The sequence below is a fragment of the Thunnus maccoyii genome, chromosome 15 (genome assembly GCF_910596095.1).
Source record: "Thunnus maccoyii chromosome 15, fThuMac1.1, whole genome shotgun sequence".
Classification (NCBI taxonomy): domain Eukaryota; kingdom Metazoa; phylum Chordata; class Actinopteri; order Scombriformes; family Scombridae; genus Thunnus; species Thunnus maccoyii.
Genome location: NC_056547.1, coordinates 8,664,843 through 8,677,490, shown reverse-complemented (window position 1 = coordinate 8,677,490; position 12,648 = coordinate 8,664,843). Strand labels below are relative to the sequence as shown.

At 38.7% G+C, this 12,648-nt stretch overlaps 1 protein-coding gene across 1 annotated transcript in view; it reads left to right on the top strand.

The window, feature by feature from the left end:
- Positions 1-12,648, top strand: part of pkhd1l1.1 (PKHD1 like 1, tandem duplicate 1) — a 49,726-nt gene that overhangs the window by 10,775 nt on the left and 26,303 nt on the right. Inside the window, exons 23-38 of the mRNA XM_042435056.1 lie at positions 140-306; positions 661-830; positions 2,226-2,358; positions 3,397-3,551; positions 4,275-4,397; positions 4,784-4,889; positions 5,500-5,607; positions 5,722-5,886; positions 6,054-6,175; positions 6,458-6,590; positions 7,649-7,841; positions 9,339-9,478; positions 9,755-9,859; positions 10,209-10,394; positions 11,432-11,605; positions 11,753-11,958. Coding sequence (XP_042290990.1) covers positions 140-306; positions 661-830; positions 2,226-2,358; positions 3,397-3,551; positions 4,275-4,397; positions 4,784-4,889; positions 5,500-5,607; positions 5,722-5,886; positions 6,054-6,175; positions 6,458-6,590; positions 7,649-7,841; positions 9,339-9,478; positions 9,755-9,859; positions 10,209-10,394; positions 11,432-11,605; positions 11,753-11,958 — 2,386 coding nt within the window. The remainder of the gene's footprint in view (positions 1-139; positions 307-660; positions 831-2,225; positions 2,359-3,396; positions 3,552-4,274; positions 4,398-4,783; positions 4,890-5,499; positions 5,608-5,721; positions 5,887-6,053; positions 6,176-6,457; positions 6,591-7,648; positions 7,842-9,338; positions 9,479-9,754; positions 9,860-10,208; positions 10,395-11,431; positions 11,606-11,752; positions 11,959-12,648) is intronic.

Genomic DNA, 12,648 nt, shown 5'->3' with positions numbered 1-12,648 from the left:
TAAGAAGCTATATTACACAGTTTTGTACACAAGTGTGCTTAATGTGTAATAGTGAGGTGTACAATATATGCAAAGACTGATAACATGTCGCTGTTTCTCAGCAACATTGCAGCACATTAATGTGATTATTTCTTCACAGGTGGAGTTACAAATGCATGGACCTCCAGACTTCTCTCTCACAGACAGAATACATCGGCAGCAATTACAATCTTCTGGAGTTTTACCTCTACAAAGACGCCTCCGATGCAGATTTCTACGTGGATGCCGTTCACATTGGAAAGAGACCCACCACAAATGATGAAAATGGTACGCAGCTCGATACTAGTTTTGGTTTTGGGTGGCCGCTTTTTAATATCAAAGCCAGTTGTTATTCAGAAGTGCTGCTAAGATTAAGAAAAAATATGTAACAAATCAATAACATTTGCAATGGATAACACATTTAGCATCATAAGCACAATACTCTGATGTTTTGGGGGTTTGTGTAGAAAATTACAGCAGAAAATTGCAGAAAATTACATATTTTTTGCAGAATGTGAATATCTTTTTATATGTTAAATTTGATATTGATGTGTAAAGGTAGGACTGTCCAGATGTTGGTCACTATTACCAAGACTTGAATGTTAACTAATTTACTGTATTGATCTGTGTTGTTTCTCACAGCTGTTCCCCACAAGAGGAGGCCCCCACCTTTTGAAAGCTCTGGCCGATCCTTCAAGGCGTTCTCTGTTAGCAAAGACACATCAACTCCTTCAAAGATCAGCTATGAGATCAACGCCACACCAGTGGACTGTGCCTTTGGGTTCCCACTTCTAGACATTGGCTTCATGCAGGTAACTGATTCATTGAATTTCTGTAACAATGTGATATTAAAGACTAAGGACATTGTTCGTTTTGACCTACATATTCATCCCTTGGGGCAGCTGTGTTGACTGCAAGAAATTACAGGGGTGGATGGTGTAGCGGCAGAAGTGAAGAAAACAAGTAGCAACCACACGTTAGTTAATCAGACACTCCCTAAAACACAGACATCTCTCCTGAAGCCTCAATGGTTTCTTAATGAGATTTCAAAATTTAGTGGTAGCGAAACTATTGAGATCCAACTTGTTGAGTGTTGATTTTGCGTCCTGCATGAGAAGGTGGGGCTTTTCCATTCACTTCACTACAATCAGAGTCTATTGGACCATAGTCTCGCAACACCACACATACCAGACCGCCTGCTGACGTGTGGGGATTTCTAAATGCACGCTAATTGCTTGAATGGTAGCGAGAACGGCTTCTAACAAATCTACGCCCCTTACATTTTGTCAAGGGCACGCCTTACCGGAAATGAGGCTCTCCCCCCCCGATTCTCCTCCGTAGTGAACTGCATGTCGCCGCCCCGATATGAAGGGCCGCCCTAAAGACTTTGGATTGGTTCTGCAATGCAGCATTTTTTTTAAAACCCTCTTATTGTTTCCACCCAGTTTAAATAACGAAAGCTGGGAGATTGTCCTCAGTCTCTATGAGTGAAGTGTTAAGAGACTAACCTGTGAGTCTATTTACACCATAAAATCCATTCAAAGAAAGTTTTTGGGCCAGAAACCAAACCTGAGTCCTTCTGCTATGATGCAACAGTACTAACCCAGAGCCACTGCGTCCTGATAAGGGTTCTTTGCAAAGATTTCCACCCGGGCAACCAGCTGTAAATAAAAGGAACAGTGCTGTGTCAGATGTGTGACTCATAAAAACAGAGGAAATGTTCTGTAGCCCACGGCCATGTGATGGAACTTACAGTACAGAGAGGCGCCAGAATGATCCTCTATGTGTCTCGTGCCTCAGCACGCTTTGCAGGCATCATTTGCTTAACAGATTAGGTTTGGAGCAGTGACTGTAGGGGCTGGCATGGAAATGTTTAACTGCGGGTTAAGTGTCTGTTGTAACACGTGTTTCACTTATATCTGACAGTCTTATCGCTTGTAAAGCTATTCTACTGGCAAAGACTTCTATGTAGATGATATTTACTGTATATGAATAAAACACAAAAAAAGCATAAAAGCTGGGAGACCAAATAATCAAGGATATCAGTTGGGAAAAATGCAGGTTGCTTCATCCTAGACTTATGATTGTGTAAAACTAGACACATCATAGGGTTTAGAGAACACTCATTGTTCATGTGAAAACAATGTCTGAGTAGTGTGTCCTCAGCATCTGTCTAATCCTATTATCTCTCCACTCGTCTTCCAAAGATGTCCAACAGCAGCGAGGACATGGCTGAGTTCAGGGAAGGAGCAGCCACCGTTACCATCACTCGCCCCCATAAAGCCACACCTCCCCTGAACGGCACCTTTGATGTGGAGATTTACGGAGACCGTGTTGAAGGTAGTTCACGGGAGCATTTGCATTGCAATAACTATACCTTTCCTGGCCGTAAGCGCAGATAGGATCACCCAAAAGGTTAAGCTCCTTGTGACTCAAGATTGACTGCTGACTTGTTCTGCTATGTGTGTCGCCATTAACAGTGATTTATAAGCTAACATTAAAGATATATGGTATGAACAAGCTGTTTGGGAAAGTTTCCAAGGCTCATTGACTTCCTCTCAGTCACTCCTCATACAAGCTACTGTCAAAATTTATTGTACACAAAACAAAGACAGAGAGAGCTTTAGCATTGATTTAATAGATGTTGGCTCTGGTTAGTGTGAAGGAGGCTTCTTAAGTTCACAGATGACAAAATAATGACACTCGAACCAAGTGCTTTGACTTTCAGGTGTTGATTCTTTTCCAAAATTATTTAAACTGAGAAATGAAAGTACCAGTCAACACAGAAATTGTTAATGTAGAAGTTTCTCTCATGTCTCCTGCAATTTAAAATGATCACATCATGACCATCAATAATACTTTAATAATAAATGGTTTATAACGCACTATAATGTAGTTATTAGCTGATATATGTGTTTATTACTCTATTTGACAAGAACTATAACTCCTAGTGTGGCCACTTAAGTGGAGGCTGATGTATAAACAAATAATTAATGACAATGTAGTAAAACACAGACATTTTAAGGAAAAACTTAACTCTAATATGATAAAAAAAATGGACAGTATACATATAACAGTTAGGTAAACAAGTTGTTAAAGAGATGCATAATGCTCTGCTCTGAATGGAGGAAAATCGCCCTATTTAGGAATTTTCTGTTTGTGATGTTATTGGTGCAAAAGCATACTAACATCGTCTGCATTTGAGCACATGGACCACAGGACCTCAGAGATACTGCAGAGGGACAGTGAAAGATGTAGTGAACACATATCACTCCGTATATCCACATCAGTACACTTCTATGTGCATTCAAGCAGTACAACATACAACGCAGCTGCTTCTGCAGAGAGGTGTCTAACACGACCAGTGCTTGTTCTCAGGTCTGCCGGTGGACATCAGTGAGGAGGACCTGAAGTACGCTCTGGAGGGAATCGCGGGGATGGGCCAGGTCAGAGTCACAAAGCCGGGAAGCTGCAGACTTCCCAAGTGGAGGGTCGAGTGGCTTACAAAACCTGGAGACCAGCCTCTGATGCAGGTCAGACTCCATTTTCATCTTTGCTTTATTTTTTTATTTTTTTACAAATTATTTTCAGAACTCACGATAATATGAGCAGAATTCGTCACTTTCTATCTGATCATGTAATAAGTCCTTCAAATGTAATTCTTGAACTACTTCTCATAAAACCAGACACGTTGACCATCTTCACCTTCCTTTTTGTTAAACCAGACATGGCTTTGTTCCCTGAGATATTGTGATGCATATTATTAAGAGCTTGCCATTGGTTCAAAATAAGTTTTAAAAAAAAAAGTCATCACATTATTTCATAATGTCTAATTAATTTAGACAATATTCATTATTGTCAGCTGATTGGTGTTGCATTGCTCTGTTTATTTTTCCGTCTCTTTGTTTTTCTTATTTCATTTTTGTCTGTATTTGTTTCTATTTTATTTTACCAATTCATGTTTTTTTATTCTTATTTTGGGGAGAGGTCCAATGTATAAGCCTATAACTTCTTTGCTTTTCCTGTTGCATCTGTTTTACTTAAGTTTTGTCTGTATAAGTGCAAAATAAAACTAAACTAATACCAATAATGGCAGTAGCAGTGATAGTAGTAGTATAGTTACCACAGTGTCAGTTGTAGCTCTAATAATCTTATTTTTTCACACTGAATGTTTTCTGTTCCAAAGATTAAAGTTTCTACAGAGGTACAGAGAGAACAGCAGGCCGGTCCTGATCTGTGATTCAATTTCATTGCAGGTCAATGGTTCTTCACTTGTTGGCAACAACGTCCATGCTTTCGTCAAGGAGAGGAAAAAGGGAGGACTGTTGATGCGCAGCCTGACAGGAGATTTCCTCCGTGTCTGGGAAACGAAACCACAGGTACAGCTGATTCAAAAACCCTCCGGCACATGTGGTTTTCAGTTTCAGCATTATCATCCTATCAGCTTTCTGTTGTAGCTACCGCTGATTACTTGATGTGTTTGCTTACTTAATGTATTCTGTTGAGCGAGTACTATTTTTGTCTGCGTTGTTGCATAGCGCTGCCTCCAGGCACAATTTAATTAATTTCTTTGCATGCTACTAAATAACTGCTTTGTATCACCGCAGTTACTGCAGTGACTGACAGTCACAGTCCTCCATTGTTCTATTGTTATGACTCTTGTAGCAGCAAGTTCACATGCTAAAACAACCCAGTGTGTCATTTCTATGTTGGGAAACTTTGTCTTGAACATTTTTGATGAGATGTCTGGTGATGCTGTTTGCAGGTGGAGGTTTACATCAATGGCATTCCCTCAAAGTGTTCTGGTGATTGTGGCTTTGAATGGTCCGAGGAGAAGACTCCAGTTGTGACTGGAATCAGCCCATCTCAAGGTGTCCCTCTGAAATATTATTTGTTCATTCATCATCTAGCATTATTAGCGCTGGTTAAATCTCTTGGAGCTGTAAAATATGCAATATATACAATAAATATGCAATTTTATATCTTCTAAATCAAATCAAATGGGTGCTGTTATGAGTGTAAAATTTGAGAGTGAATAATCCAAAAGGGATTCAGAGTCAAAAACAATTAATTATTCTATAGTGTAAAATATTCAATACCAGTTATAGAACTTAAAAGAAGAAAAGATCTGGAGTGTGTCTTTGCCGTGTAAACAAAAAGTAAAAGTAAAACGTCTTCTTTGGAGTCAAAGGGCACAATGACTAACACTGACACGTCAGCCTTGTCATATTTAAAGCTCTTTATTATTATACTCAAGACTCAGTCACCTGGATTTTATCCTCTTGTTACCAGTTGCAAAACATCTACTTTTCAAGTTCTGAATAACTATTATTATTATAAATATTGATAAGTTTTAGTAAACTGTCTTTACATAAAAAAACATCTCAACATTTAGAACTTATATATGCTACATGTAAAACATCAGAGATGATGATGATAGAGACTGTTGTATCTGTTATTAATTATCCCTGACTTCTTTAGGATCTAATGGACTGGGGACTCTTTTGACTGTTACTGGTACTGGCTTCAGCAGTGAAAATGCCTCCATCATGGTGGGAAAGGCAAAGTGCCATGTTGAACAGATCACCGGTAAGTAGAAGATGTTTGGAGAAGTGAATACTCTACTCTAGTTTGTTGTTAAATAATTCAGCTGTGTTTTTTTTCTAATGGAAGGAGACTAACCAGATTTTGTTAATATTTCAGCTACCACCCAGGTGTGCAGACTGGGCAGCTCCAGCGCTGGTACTTACCCAGTGTCAGTCAGCTTCCCCTCTCTGGGTAATTCACGCTTTGTAGGCGACAGCGTCCTCCACTTCACCTACCAGCTCATCGTTTCCTCTTTCTCTCCGGTGTCTGGAAGCGTGGCGGGTAAGTCATTACAAAACATACAGTGTGACAACTATAAAGACCTGATGTACCCAAACTAGAACCTCAACCCATGATAATATCACAAAATCATTGGCAAAACCACTTTCTCCATGAACAAAATGTCAACCCAAACATTTATACATCTTATTTTTATCTTTTTTTCACAGGAGGCACACTGCTGACAGTGACGGGCTTCGGCTTCAGTGAGAACACCAGAGTTACTGTCGGCAGTGAGGAGTGCACAGTGGTTCACGCAAGTGACACTGAGCTGAAATGCAGAACACCAGCAGTAAGTGTACAGACTGATAAACACACTTCCAATGCACATTATTTTCCTGCACAGCTGCAGCTGCAGATTAACATGCTTAAGTCATTTGTTTTACTAATTTTGATACTTAGAAAAATTAGTAAATTATATGTTTGACGGCTGCTTTAACACATTTGGAGCATGGCTAGATAACTTGTCCTATATTTTCAAGTTCTCCAAAGAGTCCCAGCTCTTGTCATTTACTTTTATTGGACTTCTTTTGCTAATTTTATAATTGATACATGCACTTTTTACTTATTTCAGGGAACTGCAGGGTCACAGACGGTCACAGTAATGGTGGGAAACATGAGTCAGACAGCAAGCAGCTCCTTTACCTACGATACTAACCTAACACCCCAGATCTCAGACCTGAGTCCCCAGACGACCACGGTGATTGGTGAGTTGAGAGTCTTTTTTTTCTTTTACTCTAAATGGGACTTTTATTAATTGTGTTCCTGCATTCAATAACCATTCGATGAGGCAGAGTCATTATATTAAAGTGGGGTAAACCCAGAGGAGCGCTTGTATTATGTTCTTTGATATGCTTAAATGAAGAGTCAGGTTTAATGGGGAGGATAACTTTTATCTTTAAAGGTCAATAGACATCAACACAGACATCTGTCTAGTGAGTCTACATGTCCTTTGTTCATGGAAATAATAGGATATAATGTTTATTCTTTGTGTTTCAATGCCGAGCATCATGACATTTCAATACCTACAGTCCTTTTCTCTCACAAAACAAATCACTCAGTGATCCACAAGCACAAAACATTTGTCATCAGTGAATCAGTTCTATGAAGACAATAGTTAAAAGAAATAAAATGCTATGTCTCTTGTAATTGTCGACAAGATTAGCGTGCCATTTCTAATGTTATAAAACCAGTTGTACAGTGTAACAGGTTACTAAAAGCCATTAAAAAAAATTTCCCCAGAATACAATACAACTAATAGACCAATTGAGGCCGAGGGTGTGTGAATTTATGAAATACCTGAAATGCCCTTCTGAGGAGAGGTATCAATCTAAGTATATGTGCCTGAAGGGAAGAGGAATAGCGCAGTGTTGTTTTTATTTAGTTGTTCCTGTTCAAAGCTCAATGTGACTCTGGTGTCATCAGGAGCTTAAAGAAGTGTGTAGAAACCTTTTGTTATCATTCTCACCGTATTAGTATTCGTAATGTTGACTCACAGGTTTTCTCTGTTTTTTGCCCTTGGTAAACCTTGAGAATCTGAGCAGAAGAGACTTAACATGTCAACCATGTAATTATAGTCATTGATTTGGAAGCATCCATACAACACGAATACCTAGTAACCTGCAGAACAATCAGCGGCACTTTGTAAAAAATAAAGCTGCAGCATTAACCGGCTGACAAGTGTTAATTATCTTGGCGCTTGAGTGACAGTAGCGCCTTCATGGAAAACATGTTCATGGTAAAAATTTGATCTTCTTTTGTGTAGGACATCACGTTCTCACCATCCAGGGTTCAAACCTCGGTGCTCAAGACAACGACAGCGCCGTGTTCGTAGGCAGGAAGGAATGTGTCACCGTGCAGTGGACGGCAACGAGCATCACCTGTCTTCTCCCCGTGCTGCCACCCGGCCTTCACAAGGTGGACGTGCAGGTTGGAAACAATGGCTACCCCCAGACAAGGTACAGCTACTGTGAAAGATACTCCCACACTGAGTGATTACGCAATAGTCTCAAGGACAACAACTATTTCGTAGGATACCTTCTGAAAGAGTGCTGATAGTATCGCCAGCTGTTACATGGGTTTAGAAATCTTTTCTTACATGCTACATGTTGTGTTAGATGTGGTAGATTACATAGTTTTCAGCTAGCGACGTGGCTCCAGAGATTGCATTGTTGTTCAGTCGGTCCACCGCTTTGGTCTTTAAATATCTCAACAACTATTGGATGGATTGCTGTCAAGTCAAGTCAAGTCAAATTTGTTTATATAGCACATTTCATACAGCAAGCGTAAACTCAATGTGCTTAAAAACAAGTAAAGATCATACATAATGAATATATTACATTAACATTACATATATAAAACAAATAAGATAAAACATAAAATAAGATGTTACATATATAAAAACATATAAAAACATATAAGACAGTAAAAAATATATATATATATCATTATCATGATATCGTTTCATTTTATACAGACATAAATGGTCCACAGAGGATAAATCCTAATGACTTTGGTCCTAATTCCTGGTGTCTGCAGGTGTTGACAAGTCAAATGTCGTTTCCTCAATAAAGGCCTCAGAGGGTGTTAAAAAGTCTTAAATGTCATTTACCTGTCCTACCCTCCTTTAACCTGCTGTAGGCAGTAATGTTAGTTATAATAGCGCTTGTATCTAATCACAGGCTGTCAGGAGACATTAAACACCTTTTGAAGTTTCAGTCAGCACCATTAGACCTGCAGCAAACACTGTCACTACTGATAGCTACAGTAATGAGGATGCTCACCTGATCATAATGGGCATGTGATAATTTTAGCAAAAACTTAAAATAATTCATCAGTTTTAATTAGTTTATTCATCCATCCTTCTTCTGCAACTTATCTTGGTTCTTGTTGCATTAATTTAAGTAATCATATCATTAGAAGTTATTGCTATATTCTGTATATGCTGAGGGAAAGTACTGAAAAAATGTGATAATAATAAATAATTCTAGGCTGTATCATCCCATGTATTATACTGTCATACTTTGGCCTTTGAAACAGATATATATACATAGGTTTTTAAAAGATGGTCTTTAAATGTTTAATTCAATTTAACTTGGTGAACATTGCAGAAACCACAAGTCACTTGAAATATTTCAACATGTACAAGAAAGATTGGCACAAAAGTTTGCAAATAATCATGGTTTCAATGTGCCCTAATAAGTTTGGTGATCCATCATTAGGTCAAATTTTGTTCAATACTTTTAATTAGCAGATGTTAGCATTCTAACACCCTAAATTATGATGGTAAACATGGTTAGCATTTAGCTCAAAGTGAGATACAGCCCCACAGAGCTTCTAGCTTCTTCTACCGTCTTGTTTTACACATCATATTGAAAAAAACTACCTTGATATTTATTTATATTCAAGTATACATTTTTAACTTCTCTTTTATATACTTCTTTGTTTCATGGCAGCGGTGTGAACGCCACCATTGAATACATCCTGGAAATCCACAGTATCTCCCCCATGTTTGGCTCTCTAATGGGAGGAACCAAGCTGACTGTTTCTGGATCTGGTTTCAGCAACAACACCTCTGACAACAAAGTCTCTGTTGGTAAGCAACATGAAAATGTAATTAACACATAGGTTATATTAAATTTAAGTATTAAAAAATGTTTGTTTTATTAGCCAATTAGATTTTTCTCAGTGGAATTAGATAACAGAGTGATGGTTGAGAGGAAACGCTTTCTGACCAAATCCAAAATTTGATATGTTGGCTGCTGGCTGGTGGTCATCTACAATAATGGAACTAGATGCAAATATGGAAAAGCGATATTATAGTACGACTGCATCAGGTTTCCTGTATGATCTCACACATGTTTTGTGACAGGAGGGGCTGAGTGTGAAGTGGAGTCCGCCTCGGAGAATGAACTGCAGTGTGTTGTAAAGTCGGAGGAGAAGACCCACACCGTCACCAACCAGGGATCCCACCGCAGTAGGTTTACGTTTCCATCCTTTGTCCAGATGTCAAGCTAAATCTCAGCAAGCTACAACAGAAACAGGGTTAATTTACAGAAAACTGCCGCAAGCAAGGAAACTGTCACCTGTAGCAGAAATGTGACTGCACCTAGAAACTGTTTCAAAGACGAAGTGTTTAAAAACCAGTTTGACCTCATTTCTTTGCATGATTAACCATATTTCGAAGGGGACTTCCAAGTATTTAAATTACATGTAACGAGGAAATGTCTCCTGTATGGGTTTATTCATCAGTGTCTGTGTATTCTGTTTGTACTGTATGTATACATGACTTACTATCTAACTTCATGACTGTCTGTGTTGTCCAGCTTATGGCCAGGGGTATGCATGGAGTCCTGCCTCACTGACAGTGTTTGTTGGAGATACAGTAATGTGGCGTTGGGAGGCACCGGCCTTCCAGAAAGTCGGGTACCAGGTTTTCAGTGTTTCCAGCCCAAGTGGCACCACCTATGAAGGAGGACCATTCACCAGTGGAGACACCAAGACCGCTAAAGGTAGAACAAAATCCCATCCCTCAACAGAAATGATGATGAAATGATTCACGTTTACTATAAAAAAGGCCTTTTTTCCTCTTTGTTATTGCACTTTATTCCCAATAAAGGAAAACCCACCCTTACATACTCTTTCATGCATCTTTTGATGCAGGATTTCTGTCATGTTCTTTCACTTTTCCTTTATTTAATAAGATAGAAGTGAGATTGTGTTATTAAAATCCCTTTTTCCAGCAAGAACTCATGCAGCATAGAATCAGTGTAATGATAAAAAATACATTGCAAACAACATAAACAGGCTGAGAAAAAACTGCACAGTTCTAATCGTTTTCAGTTACGGTGCACATATCGCACATAAGTATTTGGATTTTTGAAAACCATCCAAACAAATTAAAAAATAATGACCTCTGACAATTTCAAGTCCTTCTTTATATGTTCAGGTGAAGAGGGCAGCATATTCAAAAGCTTCTTTTTCCCATCTTTATACTTTGCTTTGGTTAGAGATCTCAAACAGGTGTGAAAATCTTGTTCTGGCTCTCTGCATGAACAGAGTGAAGAATGGAAATAGTAATTATAGTAAAGCTATAATTGAAGCTCATCATTTTCTTGCATTGCATTGTGGTCCATGTTTGTCCTATTCTTAGTAGAAAAACAGCTCCTTCTGCCTCTTCACTGGCCTTTTCTCTCTTTGTTGTTGATGATTGTTGAGTTCTTCTGCTATAGGTGCTCATAAAATATCTCAACTTAATTTCACTTTGTCTACATTTGTCTATTTATCCACAAGAAAACTGTGAGAAAAAATCAAGTACCAAACAACAGGGTGGAGGATTTTTCCTTTTAGTTTTTGTGATCGATGGCGTGATAAACAAGACACATGAAGGCACATGAAGAACTTGATGTGCGCCATGTGATGTGTCACATCTTTCAACATGCATGAGAGAGACAGAACAAGATAAATGCACGCACCATGTCCAAGTATGCTATATAATAATAATAGTCACAAATTTAGACACACCCTCTCTTTCTCTCGATCCCCTCAGGGTTTTTCGGCCACCGTTTCACCGTGCCTGGTGTGTACTACTACAGCAGCGGCTACGTAGATAGCGCCAACGTCAGGCTGCTGCAGGGTGTCGTGAAAGTTGAACCTCGGGAGGAGAAGAGCAGCAAGGTCTCTGTCAGCGTGGGAGGCATGGAGGCCAGACACATGACAGGAGGTAAATGTACAGATGTGTGTAAAACATGCTCAGTCACACGCTTTTTCCCAAATTGAAAAAATGTAAAAATAATACTTGCGTATCTTTTAAAGATGATTTCCAAGTTTCATCATCATCATCAGTGATTCAAACTGTCTCCCCCTGCAGGTTCACGTCGAACCTCCAGGTCAGTCGATCAGTGTGTCGCCTCGCCACAGTGCCCACAGACCAACGGGACATCAGACGGCCTTTCCTTCACCGCCTCCACCTGCTCAACCCCAACAGTCCACTCCATCTCTCCCAACCAGGGCTCGTACCAGCAGCTCATCCACATCCAGGGAAATGGCTTCAGCGACACTGCCTGTGCCAATGAGGTGAGCGGCGTTAAGGTGGCTCTGAACTAATGGGTTTGGTGTTGAAATGCTTTGATTAGTTTTTAATTACACTTAGGTAGAAGTTATATTAGCACGTATTATAGATTAATATATACATGATACATGCAGATGCTGGAGAGCACATAATTTTTTATGTTTTATACATTTAGTGACGACAAAAATCTTTTATAAAGTCAGTAACATCTTTGAATTCTGTATAATATTCAATATCCCAATCAGTTATGTTTTTACTAACAATAACTGTTTTTATCAAAAGTCTTAGCTCTCAAGACTTAGAACGAAAACTTTTAATGACATAATTTGAATCAATACATTAATAGTTGAAAAAATTGCGGGATAATTACACTGGTAATTTAATTTAAGTTAAGATGAAGGAATAACAGTAAGGGAAACAAAATAACACAACTTTGTAAGTTATTATCTCTCTACAGTAATATGTACTCATTGTTAATGTAATACTGTATTTGTTATTGACCCAAACAAACACACTTTTGTCACACATATGTAAACATTATATTACCATTGTTTACATGTCAGTCATTATTTATAATTTTTAAAGTTTACAGGATTTAATTTTATTGTTCTCTGCAGTTAACCAGTTAATCATCAATCAGTAGGCAGTTATTTTCTAGATTGTTGACAAATAATTTCTAACATCTTTCTACTCCA